The sequence below is a fragment of the Lissotriton helveticus genome, chromosome 6 (assembly GCF_964261635.1).
Source record: "Lissotriton helveticus chromosome 6, aLisHel1.1, whole genome shotgun sequence".
In the NCBI taxonomy this organism is placed as follows: Eukaryota; Metazoa; Chordata; class Amphibia; order Caudata; family Salamandridae; genus Lissotriton; species Lissotriton helveticus.
The window spans coordinates 1110079748-1110101824 of NC_136067.1; the positions used below are offsets into that span (position 1 = coordinate 1110079748).

Here is a 22077-nt window from a genome sequence, read left to right on the forward strand (position 1 = left end):
TGGATGGAGTAATGGAGTGGGACAGCACTAAGAGGAAGTGATCAAAAGTCTGTTGGAGGCCTTAAGGAAATTAAAAATAGTGGATGCATAAGCATTCAGCAGGTCCTACACCCATATTGCAAAGTCACCAGCAATAAAGTCCTGTTGATTGAACTTGTGACTCTTAGAGAAGTGCTAGAAATTTGAGGGAAAGTAAGTATAACCAACCCCCAGCCCGAGACAGGCAATTTCGAAACGAAATAGAGGATTTATTTTCGGGATTAGTAGTCAGGCTTTGAACATTCTAAAAGAAATACCTAGGGCAACGGGTAAAGACCAGCAACTGTGGCAGGTGGAGGTGAGGTCTCCTCCAGCTTTGCTGATTCAATGTCTGTTGAGGGTTTTAATCTTTCAGGGATGTGAGGACCCGTGGCATTCTTGAGCTATGATGCTGAAAGGGCCACAAAATTAATATTTAGTTTCTTCATGAAGTAGTGTATGAGGGAAGTGTTTCTCTTAACAGATATCAAATCTAGAGGTGCTAATTTCTGAGTGGACTTTGAAGCAGGGTTTTGTGAAGTTTCTGAAACCAAAACTATGACCGACTCGAAACGCTAAGTCATCTGCTGTTGTTTAACTAATAGAGGTGTCACCACCCATCATGATGAAAGTCATGGAAGTAGGATCACAGGAGAGGTTAACATGGTAGCCAGTTTAGAAGTAGAACCTAAAGGCGTTGAGGAACGAGAGATCTTTCTCACTCTCACAATTCCTTTATTCGGTTTTCATGAAATATAGAAAAACCATAAAAGTACAATAAAAAATACAAATTACATTTCAAATTTACACTTCATTCACTATTTACAATAAATAATTTAAAATATCTACTCATTCAGGAATTGAAGTACATTATAACATTAGGAAGATAAAAACAGAGTTAAGAAATCAGTAATTGAGAGCATGGGACAGCTAATTTAAATATATATATAAAAAGAACCTTAATCACATTCAGAATATACAGTGTAAATTTCTATTCTAGGTTTTTCCTATGCCTAATACAGATTTTCAGAAATTGTGCAATATTTTTCGCAAAACACTTTCTATCCAGACATTGCAGGGCAATAAATGGTGGGCGGCATGATCTCAGACCAAATATTCTTAAAATTGGTTTTATCCATCTTCCCCTCCACTCTTTATAGAATTTACAAAACAAAACCACGTGCATTGTCGACTGGACCGATACGTCGTCGCAGGGGCAATATGACAAAACCTTTGCCCAGTCGTTCATTTTAGGAAAGGTTGTCAGATGATGGAATGTGTTCAGCCTAAACCGTATTAGAACAAACCTCTCATAACCATTCAAAGTATAGGTAAGGTAAGGTTGTATCTTTAGAGTGGTTTGAATCATTAGGTTATGCTGTACCGAACGTTTATTTACTTCAGTAGGTAATCTGAGCCCCTCGAGATTGCCCATGCACTGTTTTTTTAAACGATTTCCTTGGGATCTTGGCTATCAACGCTGGATTATGATAGTACGTTAAGAGACCCAGGTCAGATAGAAACTTTTTCACATACATGAGCTACCCAATCTTATCAACATTATCAAGGGAGAGATCTTAACAACCTAAGCTGTAGGTGGAAATGTAACCATGGGATCGGAAGGGACATGAGAGATGCATGTGACTGTATTTGGAAACTGTATAAGTCAGAGTAGGAAGCTGAAGTAAAAGATTATGGGAGAGGGGGAAAAAGCACTTGAGGGTTAACAGGAAAAGAAAGAATGCGAGAGTTAAATTGGAATATTCTAAAAGATGCTCTTGGCATTGGCATGCTATTGCAGCATAGCCTCATGTGCTTACAATGCGGCAGTTCCATACAGAGAGGCTATAATCACCTTGCAGCCACTGGTCGAGAGCATTGTCGATGGTGCACTTCATCAACGGCAGAAGCTCGGAGTTCATAAGAAGGGCCCGGCTAGAGTTCTGATACATCCTCTCTTGTAGGCTTCTTGAGTTGAAAAATTCTAAGACCAGCTTGATTTGCCACAGTTCAAAGGTCTCAGTTGTGGCTCTTCTTTCTAACCTTCTAACAGCCTGGAACAGACAAAATATACAGTCACAAAATTGCATAGATCTAATAAATCTAATCTGAAATGAATCCCTCTTGCTGGCCAGGACAAGGACATCCAAGTCAGTACCTAAGGATGAACAATATTTTTTGTTGTGGCCCATCGGGATTGAACCAATAGATAAGTTAAATTACACTTATATGTGACTTGGAAAATGTACCTGCACATTCCTTTGGATTTTTATCTACTGATGAAAGTTGTTGCTTTATTGACAGGGGGTTCTTTTCCACTGGGTTTTAGTTTTACGAACAGTGTATCCTGCACATTAACCTAGCTCTAGGTGTTTATGTAAATTTAGTGCAGGCAAATGAGGTCAGACTGATGCACTAAAATTGACCATTTCGAAACAGGCTTTTTCATGTTGCCAGTCTCAGCGCATCAACATTGCTTAAGGTTGAGATTAGGCCACTGACTTCTATGTTTACACTGCCAACAAATGTGCCAGTTGAGTGTTTACCTTGAGTTTTCAGAAACAGTGGTCTAACACTCCAGAAACATACTCTAAAACAAGCAAAAGAGAAATCAGACACTATCTGAGGATGAGGGTGGCAGAGCCAAGAGTGCAATGAGTGTTAGGTGGCTGCAATTGATAATGAGGGTAATGTTTCGACAGAAAGAGAACAGAAGATGGTAAATGGAGGAGAAGGAAGAGAGAGTAAAAGAGGGTAAGCAAGAAGCGGGCAAGAGATAAAAAGTGCCACAATTCCACCTATCTGTTTACGAAATGCAATATGAGATGCTGCCTATCTTTTTAGTCAGTACTGATCATACAAACACATGACACCTCCTTCTGACAGACCGCATTGACGCTGTATCTTCAAAGGTCTCTGGTGACCAGTCAATCTGCAGCGCTGGATTTTCTTAAACAAATTCTGCCTCACCTGATCAATTGCTATGTAGGCAGGCAGCATTTCGGGATTTTCTCGTGTTACACACTCGTACAAAATAGAGGCAAAGAGATCCAGCATTTCTTGTTTCTGGGAAAGAGAGAAACATCAAGAAGTGTTCACTTAAATTGAAGGAAAATCTGAATTTGTTTTTATCTTTTAACACTGAACAGAAAATATATTCCTGAGGCATTTACAACAGGACTCTGCTTTCAGTACACAGTACAACACGTGGGGGAAGAAACACCACTTTGGTCAGTATAGTAACTCAAAAAGTATGAATCATGTATGAACTTGTTTTGCATTCAGGACAAGTTATGTAGACACATTCATGTAGTGTACTTAGGCAAGAGTAGGCTTCAGGCAGAATAATGTGCCCACGGCTGTGAGCTGTGCAACAAACTTCAACAGGCATCTTCATCAAGGGCACAATATAGGAACAGCTCTTTACCCCCAGGCAGCCACAAGATTTCAAAATGACACCCAGATTTACAGGTATTGATAGCACAGAGGAGTAGGTCTGCTGGTAAAAGCAGACACACTGAAGATTTTGTTTTTAAATATGGTAAATTGAAAGAATAGGCTAATACAATTCAAATTCTCTTGACCACTACACTATGTTTCTTCTAATTACTGTCCTTAGTGGAGTATCTCATTTCATCCTTATTTCCTAGTAGTTGATTCTCTTTCTTACCTTGTTTTGCATACTTCTCAATAAAGTCATTCGCTCTGAAGCTCTGCCCTTCTGCTCCATTACATTTAGAGCACTGGGGGTGGTTATTTGGACTTCTTAGCCCATTCGCTCTTTCCTTTTGCCCATAAGGCTAGTGAGTAGTTAACTCTACCTATCATTCCCTATAAGATCTCTCTTTTGACACCAGTTTAGACTTGTTAGAGACAAAACTAGCACTTGTGAAAAGCATCGCTCAAACTGTGGACACTTTCACCACTCTAAAAAACGGTAAACATAGATCTTATAAATCCACGGTTTACGCTCAGCTTAAAAACCAAAAATGTAATGTTGCAGACTAAAAAACGCCTTGTTCAAACTGAAAGTCCCATACTCACTTCTACCTCTTAAGCATACCCACTCAGAAGAACACCAACCAATATTCACTACAAAAATATCTTTTTCAAACAAAATAGAAACTGAACAGTCCACATGACGTTTTTAAGGATTATTACAAGTGTACAAATCCTAAATGCTTGGGGGCATCCATATCACACACTCAGGCTCTATGCAACCCACTTTCTTCATTGACAAATTTTCAAGAAAGAAATATCAGTGTCCACATCAACAACTCGTCCAATGCAAAGCCCCCCAGATGCTCTCCAAACAGCAACATAAACAAGTTCAACTTCATCCCTGCCTTCCGTGAACTCCTTGGAACCTGCAAAAGACAAAGACGACCCATGCCTTGATGCTATTGAAGCAGCTATTCACAGGCCTTCTAGATACACACACAGCCAAATTCATCAACTGCAGCCACACTGAAGGCAAGGTCCCTCACAGTGTCAAGCCCTCTCACATAACACACCTGCTAAAATAAATAGCCATAACACTCGACAAATTTCAGGCATACTGCTGAAATAAAGAATACATGAAGTACTTGCCACCAACCAACTACAAGAAAACAGAGTCAGGAAATTCACACATACTACAATCTGGAAGCAGACCCAAACAGGGGATAGATAGCACTGGGATGATCTACATGCTGATGTAACTGGTCCGCCCAGATACATTCTACACTGCAGACACAACAGCCTGCTCCACAAACTCGAAATCTGTTGCCAACATCTCAAACTAGGCCAACATATGGTTTATGTTCAAATCTTTTTTTTATTATGGCCCCGCAAGCGGGGTTATCTTGATAGTGACACAAACACAGCGGTAAGCCTACAACCCTGTCAGGGCCGGCCGCGTCAAATAGAATGCATAGAAACACAATAGGAACGCATAATAATACAACCTTCAGTTATAGCGGGATGCCTATAACCCAGAAGGGCCGGCCACACGCTTCTTCGTTATCTGTGCATTTAACAGTCACCGTCATTAATCGCTCAGCCCCAAGGGCCAGGTACAACCTGGGAACAAGAACTGGTGAGTCCTTAGGACCAAACGGGTCCAAACAGTAGTACAGAGCCAAAGGAGAAAACGGCAGAAAGAACAGAGAGAGGGAGGAAGTGAAGAGGAAATATCAAGGAGTGAGGAAAGAGTAGAGGTCACAGGGCCCAGGGGGGTACGGGCAGCTCGCCTTTTGCGGTGTATGTCTACAGCCTCCAACACACTCACAACACACACTCTGGGAGCACTATGGAGGGATCAATGCATCCTCTACCAGATGCAGGGTTCGCAACCTAGGGGGCACATGGCGAGCATGCTCACCTTTGCATAGATACTTCACCAGAGGCTGCCACACTTTGCCAAATTGTGTGTCGCGGGCCTGTAGCCTAGCCGTAAGGAGCTCCATTGTTAAAACATGCCAGAGGCGTACGAACCATGCCGCCAAAGGTGGTGCTTCTGTCCTTTTCCAGTAGAGTGCAATGAGCTGTCTGGCTGTCCCCAGCATTTGGAGCGCTATCATCCAGTCATTGCGGGTGAGTGCCATAAGCCCAGTTGGTCTGACCCCCAGTAAAATTGTGCTAGCGGCATCAGGCAGAGGAAACCACAAGACCCCCCTAATATGGCTCAAGAACTCCTTCCAGAAGAGGGTTAGCGATGAACAGGTCCACCAGATGTGTAAGGAGTCCCCAGTCGCAGACCGGCACCTCCAGCACTCAGGAGAAGAGGCCGGGAACATCTTGTGAAGGCGCTGCGGTGTATAGTACCACTGGGTCATCATTTTGTAAGCATTTTCTTGCTGTGGAATACTACGGTAGACTTTAGGTATGTCGCGCCACAGCCGCAGCCATTGCGCTGACGTGATGTCGGTGCTCGAGAGGGACTGCCAACGACTCTGATATCTATGGGAGGGCGGCGTTTGGGGGTGCTGCAGGATATGATAGATTTTCGAAATCAAGCCTTTTGAATCAGTGAAGTATCAAGCCAATTTCTCGAACGGGGTGAAGGTGCGAGTGGCCGCCTGGTAAGTCTCATCCGCCATTACCCAGTGTCTCAGTTGAATATACTGGATTTCGGCCTCAGGTGGTAATCAGAAGTCCTCCCTATAGTGTGCAAAGGATTTAAAGGTGCCCCCATCGTAGAGGTCCGCGAGCACCCTGCAATTGCCCTGGAACCACCTGCGAAAGGCTCTGGTGCGAAGGGCTGGTGGGAACTGATGGAGCGAGATAGAAAACAGAATTTTGTTTAAACTCGCAAAGTCACATTCCCATAACATGAATAATAAAATTAATGATTTGTGATGTGTTGTGCTAATACAATCTAGATTAAACTTTACACATGGGGGGACTAACATGTGTGCTCATAAACGTGCATAAGTGTTGCATCTTTTTGTTCGTGCAAAATAATAAAATAATTTGTTGTTTTCGTTTTTGTCATTACTAACTGCAGCAAACCTAAAAGAGGCATGTGCTTATTTTGCTTTTCCTTGTTTATGTGGTGTCATTTCTACTATTCTAGGTGCACATAAGTTTCATGGATTCATGAAGACTGGTAGATATAAAATGCTGCTTTATTTGTTTGCAATTGCTAGGTAACATTAGACTAATTGGGAGGGTTAATCAATTAGTAAACATAGGGTGGATACAGAATCGACATTATTTCTTACATTAATACTTTTCTTGTGTTTGTTTTATACTAGAAAACATAAGTTGTCTGCTTTTGGGCCTAGTTTGCTCGAGTTTGCTAAAAAGCTGAATTTTACTTCTGCAAAAGTCACGAAATGCCCATTCTGAAAAAGTGTTCGTCAAAGCTGCATTCACTGAGCAAATCTGACGTACTGTCATCATTTTGTCGGACGTGGCCAAGGTCATAAACCAGTGGAAAAGAACAATTTTGTCAGCTCTAACTTGGCACCCGCGGAAATGTAATGAACGCAGCGAGAACATTGATTTACAATTGTTACAAACCAAGGAAGCTCCTGGTCGCGTTTGGAAAAGACAATGGTCCTTAAGAAAAGTGACCTAATGGAAGTTTTGAAATGTGGGTGACATGTCACTTGTCACTCTCAACCAATGGGACATCGTGGTTTTCTGAAAAACTTTCCTTTACTTAGATTAGCTAGCATAGAAAGGTATAAAAAGTCATGCCCTTAGGGATGGGCTGGCTGCTGCTTTCTGACTTTCCGATGAGGGTAAAGTGCTGCTGGACTTTGCGTGGAGCACGTAAGAAACCTCAAAGAACTTTACTTTATTTTCCATTTATCTAGCTTAGCTAGGGACTTAAGCTTTAGAAATGCTAAACTTTAAAATTCTTATTTAAACTTTGATTCACTTACTTAAACTGTATTTTTCTCATGATTCTTTTCAATTATGCTTACTTTAATGCTAATAAAATTGCATTTATAAAATTACTTATTGAAATACCATAAATTAGTAAATAAAATCTTACTTTTGACAAACAAGCTGGTCTTGATTATTCAGAAGTGCAGGTTACTATTAGCTAGATCCCATCGCCAATGGTGGTCATTTAAATAGTTAGGATTTGTTATAATGACAACATTCTTTCCGCAGATGTATAAAAATGTATATAGTTTGTAAATAGGGTGTATATAGATTAAATCTGACCACCTGATTCAGTAGGCCCAAATATGTCATGTTTATAAATGGGTCCATAATTTAGTGTAGAATTTTGTTCATAGGTTATGAAGTTGGGTAGCGTTGTTTATGATATATTTTCTATAGGCCGCTGGATCAATTCTCTGGTAGCAGAAATTGATGGTTGCTAAGGGTAACCAAGGTAATATGTTGGTTGCTAAGGGTTGCTAGGGTGTTATGGTATGAAAATAGGATCGATATTTTAACACATGTTGAGTTTGTTTTTCGTGCTATCTGTAAGCTATACCGGTATAGATTGTGTGACAAGAATTTAGTCACGCAAGCCATCTGTTCTGTTTGCAGTGATATCGCCGAGTATCACAAGTGGTATCGCCGTGTACCACAAGTGTTGTCGCCGTGCAGCACAGTGTTAGGGCTAGGTGTGAATCTTGTATAGTGAGGATTGCCTAGGAAATTAGAGCAGCATGAGAATAGGGACAAAGCGCCTTCCATAAAACTCACTGTGATAAGAGTATTAGGTACATTCGAGCTTGAGTGAAGGGTAGAGTAATGTCGGTACATGATTACCTATAAACAGGTTAGAGTCCTGTAAGGGTACATGTTTTATATCTATAAATAGGTTAGAGTCCTGTACGGATAACGTCGTTATTTTACTAACGGTGCATGATTTCTATAAACAGGTGAGAGTCCTGTACGGATTTCATGTGTGTTTGAGTTTAGGGAATTTTCCATGCGAAAGTGCGAGTTTGATTTGTAATTTATGTTCAAGTGGAACTTTCGAACTGTCACTTCGCGGTGCGTTCAAAGGAAAACGAGTTCATAATTTTACGTGTTAGAAGGGTGGGGTAAGAGTTACTCTACTGACAATTGAGAATTATCCTTAGTGTGAATAACGCCGACTATTCCGAAGTGTGGATACTTGAATGTATGTAAACTATCCTAAATAGTGAAACAAACAGATGAGTCCTTATTGTCATTGTTTAAGAATTAATTTACACTGAAAAGTGTTCTTAAAATGGCGCTGTGAAAGGATTTTGTGAAGGAGGGGTAAGCGCTAGGAGTGAGAAACGAGAAACCGCAGCTGCTGTGTACGTCACAGAGCCGCGCTGGGATTGGGTAACCTACGTCACAGACTGTACTCTGATTGGTTCTTGAGTTTCTGACAACCTGTAAGCTGATTGGTCTTTCAGAAAAACTCCATTTTTATTAGTTGAGCAGAAAAGTGACGTAGCTCAACTGGCATTTGCTTGTTGGTGTGTTTCGCGCACAGATTGGTTGCTTTGCAGAACATCCCGAAAAAAATTTTACGAACGAATTTGTGAATTAAATTTAACTCTTAAAAATGAGTTATCATTTTAAACATGTTGAGAAAAAGCCAACATTATTTCAGAAACTTAAAAATTTATTTTCGCCTGACAAGAAAATCGAAACGCGAGGTGGTAAATTACTTCATAAGTATAAAACACCTGCAGCGTATATGGAAGGTGAATATGGATATCATACTGTTTTATGGTTTGATAGCTGGAAACGCTATACAAAGAACGATGGTGTTTTAACGTGGCCTGATGATGGTTCATTTAATGTAAAGGTCCTGAGAAATCTACGAGAGAAAATTAATGCTCTTATTCCAAAACCGAGACCAACTCAATTTGAAGCTTTAGTTGAGTGGGAAGATGAGATGTATCAGTTACAAAGAGAAGCTAGTGGAATTAAAAGACCTTCTAAATCTCCAGCTTGGAGAAGAGATACTCATGAAGACAGGTTGCGAATGTGGAGGCAGGGAAACATGAGTGAAGGATTGTATTTAATTCAGGAAATGGTTATGGGTACTCCTGCTGGGAAATCTTTAGAAAGTGAATCTGAAGATGCAGTTATGGAAGAAATATATACTACAGCTAGAAAGAATCAGCCTTTAAGACCTCCTAGATCATGGTCTACTCCGGTGGTTTCTACAGAAACTTCACCGAGTGCACCTCCAATTAATGAAGCTCCTAAACTTTATCCAAATAATTGCGAGATTATTGACACTCCTAGAAGACCAGAATTCGAAAATGCTCGAAATGAAGGTAGACATTTTTCAATGACTCCAAGAGCAAGAGATGCTCCAAAAGATTATACAAGAGAGACAAGAAATGTTGAGGCTGTTGATTCTGCTGAATATTTAAGATCTAAGGAAGAATTAATTAGACGAATGACAAAAAGCATGGAAGCTGTGACAGTTCCAGTAACGATTGGTCCTGTTCAGCCTGTATTTGACCAAAGAGAAACAAACAAGACAGGGCTGTCTATCCCTTTAAATGCAGAAATTCAGAAGCTTGGTGAAAAATTTTACTCAGACATATCTGAAATAAACTCTTCGAGATCGAGAATGCCAGATTTAACTTTTAATGAGGATTTATCTCCTAAAACACCGATGGGTGCAGAATCTGATGTAGGGAGTCCTGAAACTAGGGTGACCACACCGAAACTTGATGTGGCTAAATTGAAAGCAAATATTGAAGAATTAATAATTGGAACTATTGGTCCTGATAGTTTAAATTATTATCGAGATGATGAACTACTGTTCATTTGCAAAAGTATTCAGTGGAAAACAAAGAATAAATATGATCAGTTAGAAGATCTAGCAGCGGAACTCGAAATCGATGTGAGTAAACAAAAGAATTTTGCAAAGCATTACAGATTAGACTTTTCAGAAAATGACATTGAGAGTTTGAACTCAATGGGAAGAATATTACATATAAAAGATTTGATTGTTTACATCAAAAAGCTGGGAGAACTCAATAAGTGGAGAGTGAAATGGACGAAAAAGAAGGAAGAGGAGAAATTGGAAAAATTGTCAAAACAATTTCCAATGAGAGAGATTGCAGGTGGAGGATATGTTCATGTCCCTTGGTCAAGACAGGACATACTGCTGTTCACAAATGACTTTCCAAAATTGAGGGAAAAACCAATAGAATGGTATAGACAAGTGGATAGGTTTATCAAAGTCTCAAAAGTTCTGTGGATTGATTTAGATGGATTTTTCGACATAGTCGTCCCATCGGATCTTTGGACAGAATGCAAAATATCAATAAGTTGGCCAAAGGCAGAACCTGAACGAATCAAAGAAACAGGTGCTCCGAATCCTCTTGTAATGGATTTTTATGAAAAGGTGATTGTTTGGATGAAAAACAAAATTCCACCCAAAGAAGTTGATTGGGTTAAAATAGAAAGGACAAATCAAGAAACAAAAGAATCAGTTCATTCTTTTTATGAGAGATTACTGTTAATTTTTAAACAATACAGTGGCTATGAAAAGCTGGATGAAAAAGATATGAGTCATTTTGTATATAGATTTGTTTACGGGCTGAAACCTGAAATTGCAGACATGATCAGGAATAGCATTGTAGGATGGCAATCACTTTCTGTAGATGACATTCTGAGAAAAGCTAAGTATTGCAGTGATGAGTTGGAGGTGAGACAAAAGAAGCTAAAAGAGAAAGCCATGTGGGCTCAGGTAAAGGTGGCTGAGCAACAAATTGCCAGCATGGGTAATAAGAACACAAATTTTGTTCAAACTGGAAATACGAACCAGATACAAGGAAAGCTTAAAGGTAATATTTTTCCGAGAAAATTTAGTCCAAAAATTGAGGAGATGAAACAAAGATTACCTTGTTTTAATTGTGGCGAATTTGGACATTGGAGAGACGAGTGTCCTAAACCTCCTAAAAATTTAAAGAATCCCTTATTGAATTCACAGATGCAGAATGGTGTTGACCTGCAGCAACAGCTACAGATGCAACAGGGGTTAAACGAGTTAAACATTCAACGACAGTTGCAGCAACAGGTGAATAACCGTCAGGATCAATTGCCACAACCACCATTTCCGAATTGTGGGGGAGTTCAAAAATATAATTCAAGTGTGGGATTTCAGGGAAAGGAACAGGTGATAAAACCACAAAAACAGCAAAAACAGCAAAGGGTACAAATGCAAAATGCTTCACAACAATTTTTGTTAACAGAGAGTCAAGACAGTGATTCTGATGATTATTGCTGACGGTGCCCGAGAGAGGAGGAAGAGTGTGTTGTTGGAGCCACTCTCGAGGTTGACCAGTCTGGTCCATTTGTAAACGGGAAAGTTAACGATGTAGACATCACTTTTCTAGTGGACACTGGTGCTACCCGTTCTACTGTTAGATCAGTGGAAATAGAAAACCTACCTCTCTCTGGGGATACCATCCAAGTTGTTGGAGTAAGCAATCAACAAATTAAAACTGATTTAACTGATCCAGTTCCAGTAGAAATTGGATATTTTAAAGACAAACACAGATTTGTGGTTTGTAATAGTAGTCCAGTGAATTTATTAGGCAGAGACATTCTGTGTAAAATGAATTGCAGAATATATTGTTCTCCTGATGGGGTTGAGTTACAAACAATGGAGGAAGATGGTTTGTACAGGATGACAATGATGCTGATGGAAACAGATGAAACAAAATTGTTTCCTGCATTTGAAAAGAAAGATTTACCTGAAGAGCTCAAGGAAACAGTGAAATCTGAAATATGGGATTTTACTGGGAATGAGATGGGTCTGATGAAAAATGTAGATCCAGTAAAAATCACATTGAAACAGGGAATAGAATTTCCTAACATTCCACAGTATAAAATGAAAGCAGAAACAGTTGAAGGTGTTATACCTGTGATCGAAAAATGTATCAAACAAGGTGTATTAAAAGAAATGGAGAGTAGTCCTTGTAATTCACCGATTATGGGAATTAAAAAGTCAAATGGAACATTTAGGATTGTACAAGATTTGAGAAAGGTTAATCAGATTGTTGTTCCATGTTGCCCTGTGGTTCCAAATCCAGCAGTGATTCTGTACCAGATTCCACATGATGCTGAATGGTATACTGTCATTGATCTTTGCAATGCATTCTTTACCGTTCCTTTGCATCCAGACAGTTATGAAATATTTGCTTTCAGATTCCAAGGTAGGACTCTCGGATGGTGTAGAATCCCTCAGGGCTATACAGAAAGTCCTTCAATATTTAATGAATTATTAAAAAGGTCCTTGGAAAACTTAGACTTACCTGGTAGGTCTACGTTGGTGCAGTATATCGATGATTTGTTGATAGCTGCTAAGACAAGAGAAAATTGTGTGACAGATACAATAATACTGTTGAATCGCCTTGCAGAAAAGGGACATAAAGTGTCCCCAGCAAAATTACAGTTTTGCAAGCAAGAAGTAAAATATCTTGGTCACAGAATTGCAAAGGGAAAAAGGCAAGTGACAGTTGAAAGAATAAAAATGATTCAAGCAATGCAACCTCCAAGGACTCAGAGACAGGTCAGAATGTTCTTGGGAATGGTTGGTTACTGTCGACAATGGATAAGTGGATTCTCAGTAATTGCGAAACCACTACAAAGATTGACAAAGTCTGACGTAAAAGATCCAATTATTCTCAACGAAGCTGAGATGGAATCTTTTGAGAACTTGAAAAAGAGCTTATGCCAAGCTCCTGCTTTAGGTATGCCAAATTATGAGAAAGATTTTGAACTGTATTGTAGTGAGAGAGAAGGATGTGCATTGTCTGTGTTGATCCAGAGACATGGAAATTTAAAGAAACCTATTGCATACTTCTCTGCAGTTCTTGATCCCGTTGCAAAAGCATTACCAGGTTGTTTGAAAGCAGTTGCAGCTACAAGTATCAGTCTTGAGCAGAGTGAAGGAATTATTATGGGATTTCCTGTGAAAGTTTTTGTGCCTCATTCAGTTGAAATATTGCTGACTAGAGGTAAAACTCAGCATTTGACAAGCAGCAGATTGACAAAGTATGAGAAAATCATACTAGGGGCAGATAATGTTTCGATTTCAAGATGTTTGAATCTGAATCCTTCTACATTACTGCCTGATTCTGAAATTATTGATGACACTGAAATAGAACATGAATGTTTAGATGTTATGGAATTTTGCACTAAACCAAGACAAGACATCAAAGATAGACCTTTGCCTGAATCAGATGCTGTCTACTTTGTAGATGGTTCATGTTTGAGAACTGAAGGAGGTGTCTTGAAAGCATCATATTCAGTTTGTACAGTTGCAGATGTTGAAGAGGCATCATGTCTGGAAGGAGTACGTTCAGCACAAGTGGCTGAACTGATTGCTTTGATTCGTGTATGCGAAATATCAAAAGATATAAGAGTTACCATCATTACTGATAGTCAGTATGGGTATGGAGTTGTGCATGATTATGGACAACTCTGGTCTCAGAGAGGCTATATGACATCAGCAGGGTCACCAATTAAAAATGCAGTTTTCATTAAAAGATTAATTGAAGCAATACAATTGCCGAAAGAAATCGCAATTGTCAAGTGTGCAGCGCACACTAAAGGAGTGGATTATATCTCAAAAGGCAATGCCTTTGCAGATGAAACGGCAAAATACTGTGCAAGAAAAGGTTGTGCATACAATCGGGAAAAGAGTAAAGAATCTGATTCAAATTCATTAATGCTAACAACAGTTGTAGAAACATGGCATGAAATTAGGGATTTACAAAATGAAGCAGATGATGAGGAAAAAGATCTATGGTTAAGATCAGATTGTAGACCACGTGAAGAAGATGGAGTGTGGGTTTACAAAGATGGCAGAGTAGTCTTACCAAATTGTTTGATTGCTGACATGGCCAGATTATATCATGGTCCAGCTCATCTTGGAAGAGATTCTATGATCAGACTTTTCCGAGAGACTTGGTTCAATACAAAATTTAGAACAATTGCAGAATCTTTTTGTCAAAGGTGTTTATCATGCCAACAAATGAATCCAAACCGAAAATCAGTGGTGGGGACAGGAGTAATTGGTCGAGAGGGTGGTCCTTTTACCAGGTTACAAATGGATTTCATTGAAATGCCCTTACACAATTGCTTAAAATATGTTCTTGTGATTGTTTGTTTATTTTCAAGATGGGTAGAAGCATTTCCTATACGACATTGTGATTCAATTACACTAGCAAAATTGCTGCTCAGAGAAATTATCCCAAGGTACGGTTTTCCAGTCACTATTGAGAGTGATGGAGGAAGCCATTTTGATAACAAATTGATGAAGTTAATTTGTGAAGCTTTGAGCATTGAGCAGAAGATACACTGTGCATACAGACCAGAGGCATCTGGGGTAGTTGAACAAATTAATGGAACAATTAAAAACAGAATTGGAAAATTGTGTCTTGAAACAGGTGTAAAGTGGACAGATGCTCTTCCACTTGTTTTGATGTCATTAAGAAGTACACCAGATAAAAAGACAGGTTTGAGTCCTCATGAAATTTTAATGGGAAGAGTTATGAGACAAGCTTTTGTACCTGTAGGAAAACTGTTGAGCATAAATGACAGTGCTATTTTGGATTACTGTAAAAGGTTATCTGATATAGTGACTTCTGTGTCTAATCAGGTGGGAACTGAAGCACAATCAAATGAAAAGGTTTTGACACATGATCTGAGGCCTGGTGATTTGGTCAGAACAAAAGTACATCGAAGAAGAAATTGTCTGGCTCCTAGATGGCAGAAGCCTAGACAAATAATTCTGATCACTACTAATGCAGTAAAATGTAAGGGATTGAAACGTTGGATTCATCCTAGTCATACTATTCCAGTACCAACTCCCGAAAGCTCTGATGTTGAAAGTGATACTACAGATGATTCTGATTCTGAAGTAGAAGGTGAAACAAATCCAGATTCTGAAGATCGACAAGAAGGTCGACATCTGGAACCTGTGCCTGTGAATGGTAAACTGACAAGAAAAGACTTGGAAATTATTGAAATAGATTCTGAAGGTGAAGAGAATCTGTTAAAAGGAAAGAAAACTGAAGATTCAGTCAGTTCTGTTGGAAACAGAGAAGCGGAACAGAAAGAAGTTTCAGACCAGGAGAGTATCGAAAAGCAGAAGTCAAGCTCTGAAGTAAGGAACAGAAATCCAAAATCTGGGAAGTTGGAGGTAATTGAAGAAGAGGAAGAAGACGAATTACCAAGTACCAGTATTGGAAATCAGAGAGGTGTTCCTGAAGGAGTAAAACTGCCGAATAGAGAAGTTCCTGAGTCGATTGAAATTTCAGACTACGAAACTGAAGAAAGCGACGTGGATGGTGAAAGTGAAAACAGAAAGAAAAGGGCTTGGAAGTCAGAATCAAATGCTTCTGAACCAAAGAAGAAATATGTGAGAAAAGCAGACTACTGGCCTGGTGGAAGATTGAGAGTCAGGTTGATCAAGAAACCTAAAGAGCAAGTTGAAGAAATCAGTAGTCAAAAGAGTCCTGGAAAAGAAGTTGGAGTTGGAAGAAAAATTGAAGTAGTGTCGAGAAAAGGAAAAAGGATAATAAGGCCAAACCAGAAATACAAGTCTCCTGAGTGGACTTATTTAGTAATTCCACCTGTAATTGATATTTATGGTAGTAGTGAAGAAGACGAAATCGAAGAAATTAGTGACAATGATTGAAGTACAGAAATTTTAATTTGGCAAAAGGCTGAAGAAATTTTGTTAGCTGACATAAGGTCGAAGAAAAACTGTTTAGTTGAAGAAAACTTATGTATGACATAAGGTCGAAGAAATCTTGTTTAGGGTTTAAAAAAAAAAAATATATATATATATTATTTTAAAAGGGGGGTATTTAGTTTGTTTCTTAGAAAATTTAAAATAAATTTTGTTTTTATTTTGAGAAAAAGCTAACCAAAAATGCCTTATGTTAAGGAGAGCACTTCAAGGTGTTCTGTTTTCAAGAGATGCTGTAAGATGACTCTGGTGTGTCTGCTCATTTTAATTCTGCTCTGGTTAGTTTTAGCTGTGATTATCCCTTTGGAGATGAACAGAGAATTACACAAAGTTAACATAACAAGCAAAGCTTTAGTTAGTCAAACTAAACATAGTACATCTGCAAAAGTTATTGATCATCAGCCTAACATTCATCAAGATAAATCTATTAGTGATTTTTCAAGCAATACATTTACAAAGCTTTTGAGTGAATATGTAAAGGTAATGGACGCAAAAGATTGTTATGTATGCGTAAAGTTACCTGCTTCTGTTTCTGAGGGAGTAACATACAATATGCTTCCTCTTACATATGGTGTAACATGTAGTGTGTTAACTAGCTTATTTTATCAAACTGGACGCTTAGAATATTACTATTCAGATTTTGACGAGATTTTTGCGAATATAAAGATTGAGGGTGCTTTAAATAAGCATAAGAAAGCTAAACAGATGAGGGAATTTTTCCTTGTTACTAATGAACTCACTTATGAGTATGCTTACAAGAATAATCTAACCTGTAAATTAAGTGCTGAGGGAAAGAAATTTTTGAACCTGGTTGAGGAAAGGAGAGCAATTTATAGAAGAAATGAATTAGTCAAGCAGACTAAGTCCAGGTTCTGGCAGAAAGAGGACGAGAAGTTAAATGGCAAAATGCTTGAAAATGTTGCAATTCACATAGACAAACCAGTTAGTGGAAAGCTTTGCATTAGAAGAGATAATACACTTTTTGATAATTATTTCGTAGGTGCAAGTAACTGTGAAGATACTTATCAGATTTTGGGAGGTTGGGGATTCAAAGGTGGAAAAGATCCAATCTTTCCTGGGATTTATTTTGTTTGTGGTGACAAAGCCTACTACAACCTTCCAGACCACTGGTATGGAACTTGTTATGTGGGAATTGTTTTTCCTAAAGTGTTTCATGTTGACAGAGATTCAGAAGGATTGTTCAAATTTCATAATTATGTAAATAGAGTCAAAAGAGAAACTTTCACAGAAGTTCTGGGAGATATTTTTCAAGCAGTGATACCTTTTGTTGGTATAACCCTAAATGCAGGGAGAATCAGGAAATTGTCCACAATTGTTGACAGATTATCGACAGACACAGCTGATGGATTCCAATTAGTGAATGTTGAGGTAATTGCAATTAGATCCATGGTGATTCAAGATCGCCTTGCTTTAGACATACTCCTAGCAAAAGAGGGACGAGTCTGTGGCATATTGCATGTGCAACATTGTTGCACATATATACCTGATGAAAGTAAGAACATCGAGATGTACATTAAGAACATTACACAGATGCATTCAGAGATAATTCCTTTAGAAGAAGAGGATTTTACAGGGAAACTTTCAAAAAGATTCCAAGCAATTAAAAATTGGTTTCATGACATTGGAAGTTCAATTCTTGGCAAGATTTTGGCACCTTTGATTATAATAATATTCATTTTTATTTTGACAAAAATTGGTTGTTTGCTGCATAAAAGAAAGAAGCAGATGAAAGAAAAGAGAAGGATTTATAAACTCAAAAAGGAAGAAGAAAGGGAAATTGAGTTACAGGAGTTGCACAGAGAACGCTATGCCAATTCCGAGGATTTTGCAGACACAGGTTTTTAGGATTACTGACTCAAATGAATTTGAATCATTTTCTCGGAAGTTTAAATTACAAAATTTTGGGTGGTAGTGTGGTGATTTGTTAATCACCAGATGAGGGAGTTGATGGAGCGAGATAGAAAACAGAATTTTGTTTAAACTCGCAAAGTCACATTCCCATAACATGAATAATAAAATTAATGATTTGTGATGTGTTGTGCTAATACAATCTAGATTAAACTTTACACATGGGGGGACTAACATGTGTGCTCATAAACGTGCATAAGTGTTGCATCTTTTTGTTCGTGCAAAATAATAAAATAATTTGTTGTTTTCGTTTTTGTCATTACTAACTGCAGCAAACCTAAAAGAGGCATGTGCTTATTTTGCTTTTCCTTGTTTATGTGGTGTCATTTCTACTATTCTAGGTGCACATAAGTTTCATGGATTCATGAAGACTGGTAGATATAAAATGCTGCTTTATTTGTTTGCAATTGCTAGGTAACATTAGACTAATTGGGAGGGTTAATCAATTAGTAAACATAGGGTGGATACAGAATCGACATTATTTCTTACATTAATACTTTTCTTGTGTTTGTTTTATACTAGAAAACATAAGTTGTCTGCTTTTGGGCCTAGTTTGCTCGAGTTTGCTAAAAAGCTGAATTTTACTTCTGCAAAAGTCACGAAATGCCCATTCTGAAAAAGTGTTCGTCAAAGCTGCATTCACTGAGCAAATCTGACGTACTGTCATCATTTTGTCGGACGTGGCCAAGGTCATAAACCAGTGGAAAAGAACAATTTTGTCAGCTCTAACTTGGCACCCGCGGAAATGTAATGAACGCAGCGAGAACATTGATTTACAATTGTTACAAACCAAGGAAGCTCCTGGTCGCGTTTGGAAAAGACAATGGTCCTTAAGAAAAGTGACCTAATGGAAGTTTTGAAATGTGGGTGACATGTCACTTGTCACTCTCAACCAATGGGACATCGTGGTTTTCTGAAAAACTTTCCTTTACTTAGATTAGCTAGCATAGAAAGGTATAAAAAGTCATGCCCTTAGGGATGGGCTGGCTGCTGCTTTCTGACTTTCCGATGAGGGTAAAGTGCTGCTGGACTTTGCGTGGAGCACGTAAGAAACCTCAAAGAACTTTACTTTATTTTCCATTTATCTAGCTTAGCTAGGGACTTAAGCTTTAGAAATGCTAAACTTTAAAATTCTTATTTAAACTTTGATTCACTTACTTAAACTGTATTTTTCTCATGATTCTTTTCAATTATGCTTACTTTAATGCTAATAAAATTGCATTTATAAAATTACTTATTGAAATACCATAAATTAGTAAATAAAATCTTACTTTTGACAAACAAGCTGGTCTTGATTATTCAGAAGTGCAGGTTACTATTAGCTAGATCCCATCGCCAATGGTGGTCGTTTAAATAGTTAGGATTTGTTATAATGACAACATTCTTTCCGCAGATGTATAAAAATGTATATAGTTTGTAAATAGGGTGTATATAGATTAAATCTGACCACCTGATTCAGTAGGCCCAAATATGTCATGTTTATAAATGGGTCCATAATTTAGTGTAGAATTTTGTTCATAGGTTATGAAGTTGGGTAGCGTTGTTTATGATATATTTTCTATAGGCCGCTGGATCAGAACCACGGGTTCCCCTCGATCGGAGTATGAGGTGATGGAAAGGTGGTGAGGCCCCGGCGCACTGCCACCCGATCCCAAATCTCCAACACCGTTTTCGTTGGCACCGCTATGTAGGCGCTTGGAGAGCGCCCCGACTTGTGGTTCCATGCCAGGTCCCAGATGGTATGGCCAGTCACGGCTCTATCCATGTGGAGCCATCCCTTCTCGCTTTCTGTAGTACCCCACTCGACTATGTAGCGGAGATGAGCAGCCCAATAGTACTCCACCAGATTAGGACACGCCAGTCCCCCACGATCTCGGGGCGCTAGAAGGAGTGCCTGCGAAAAGCGGGGCCTCTTACCCCCCCAAACAAAATTGGTCAAGTCCCTTTGCAGGGTTCTTATATTGTGTAGCGGGATGGGGGTAGGTAAGCATTGAAACAGGTATAGTATTTTGGGTAGGATGGACATCTTGAGTGCATTAATTCTGCCCAGCAAAGATGGTATAAGTGGCTTCCAACTCCGCAGGTCCTCCAGCACCGCTCGTCGGCAGTCCCTCCAGTTAACGTGCGTCCAGTCCTCGAGCGAGGGAGTCAACTGTAAGCCAAGGTATCGGATGTGTTGTGCTGTCCATCGGTAGGGTGCTATTCGCTCTAAATGAGGAATTTCTGTCTTCGGGATGGTGAGATTAAGCGCCCAGGACTTGTCATGATTGATTTTCAAGCCGGAGACGCGTTCGAATAGGTAAAGCGTGGAGTGTAGCGCTGGAAGGGACTCTCTGGGCTTCGTGAGTGTCAGAATGAGATCATCCGCGAAGAGTGCCACTTTATGGTCAAGGCCTCCTAACGGGATACCATGGATGTCAGGGGCCCGACGAATCATATCAGCCAACGGTTCTATCGCCAAGGCGAATAAAAGAGGCAAGAGCGGGCACCCTTGCCTGGTCCCCCTTCCTATGGAGAATGGTTCCGCGAGTTGTCCGTTCACTCTAATCCTGGCCCGTGGCGCAATGTAGGGTGCCATAATTCTAGCGACCATCTTTGGACCGAGTCCAATCTTATGGAGGACTGCCCTGAGAAAGGTCCAGTCCACCCGGTCGAATGCCTTCTCAGCGTCTAAGGAGAGGAGACAAGCCGGGATCTGCCAATGGTGGGCCTTGCCCACAAGATGCGCCACTCTTCGTACATTGTCAGCCCCCTGTCTTCCTCTGATAAACCCCACCTGGTCGGGGTCGATCAGGCCCGGCATGTGGGGGTCTAGACGTTTCGCCAGTACCTTAGTGTAAATTTTAAAGTCGGTGTTTAATAAGGTAATCGGGCGGTACGACGAGCACATGGCCGGGTCCTTCCCGGGCTTCAATATCAAAGCGATTTCAGCCATCCCCACGCCCGGGGACGCTCCCTGTCCGTCTGTGAAGGAATTAAACAACCGGAGCAGGTGAGGACCCAACTGCTCCCGAAATACGCGATAGAAGGATAATGGGAGGCCATCAGGCCCGGGCGTCTTCCCCAGATGCAGCTCCTGCATCGCGGAAGTTATCTCCTCCTGCGTGATCGCATCTTCCAAGAGTTGGGCAAACTGAGGATGAAGCGTCGCACCGCTATAACTCTCCACCACTTCCTCTATGAGTTCGGGGGGCGGCCTCTCCTCAGTATAGAGGGCCTCGTAGTAGTCCTTGAAGGCCTGACATTTATCTCTTGCCGCCGCGACTCTGGTCCCGTTCGGCAGTTGCACGTTGGTTATATGAGTCTTAGCAACTCTAGCCCTCAACCGTCTCGCCAGCATTTTCCCTACTTTGTCTCCTCCCTCATAATATTTTTGCTTCAATGCCACTAAGGAAGTTTCAGCCCTATTGGCGCGTAGCATCCTGAGCTGACCCCTAAGGTTGGCCAGATGCCTCCTCGACTTCTGGGTAGAGACACTCTGATCTTGCACCTCAGCCCCCCTCAGCTCCTCTGTCAACTTATCCTCCAATGCTCGCGCCTCTCGCGCCCTTGCTATCGAAAGGGACGTAATATGACCCCGAATCGTAGCCTTGAAGGCGTCCCAAACCACTGGGAAGGGTGTCTCAGGTATGTCGTTATGCGCGAAGTATGAAATGATAGCCTCTCGAATGTCCTCAACATCTGCCGCATCCCGCAGGATACTTGGCGGGAGATGCCACTTCCTCTCCCTGGGAGGACCGGCCGCCGGGTCTTGTATGAGCAATTCGACGTGGGCGTGATCGGAGATCGAGATATCGGACATCTCCACACCTAAAACGTCGCAGGAGAGATCAGGGGATATGAACAGGAAGTCGATGCGAGAGTAGGAACGGTGAGCGTGGGAATAGTAGGAGTATTCTCTTTTATCCGGGGAGAAGTAGCGCCATGAGTCAAAAAGTCCGAGGTCTGTAAAGTGCTTACGCAGT

At 40.2% G+C, this 22077-nt stretch overlaps 1 protein-coding gene across 1 annotated transcript in view; it reads right to left on the reverse strand.

The window, feature by feature from the left end:
- ANAPC1 (anaphase promoting complex subunit 1) overlaps positions 1–22077 on the reverse strand; it is an 815950-nt gene that overhangs the window by 19809 nt on the left and 774064 nt on the right. Inside the window, exons 44-45 of the mRNA XM_078648767.1 lie at positions 2989–3084; positions 1874–2072 (exon numbers count right to left, since the gene is read on the reverse strand). Coding sequence (XP_078504893.1) covers positions 1874–2072; positions 2989–3084 — 295 coding nt within the window. The remainder of the gene's footprint in view (positions 1–1873; positions 2073–2988; positions 3085–22077) is intronic.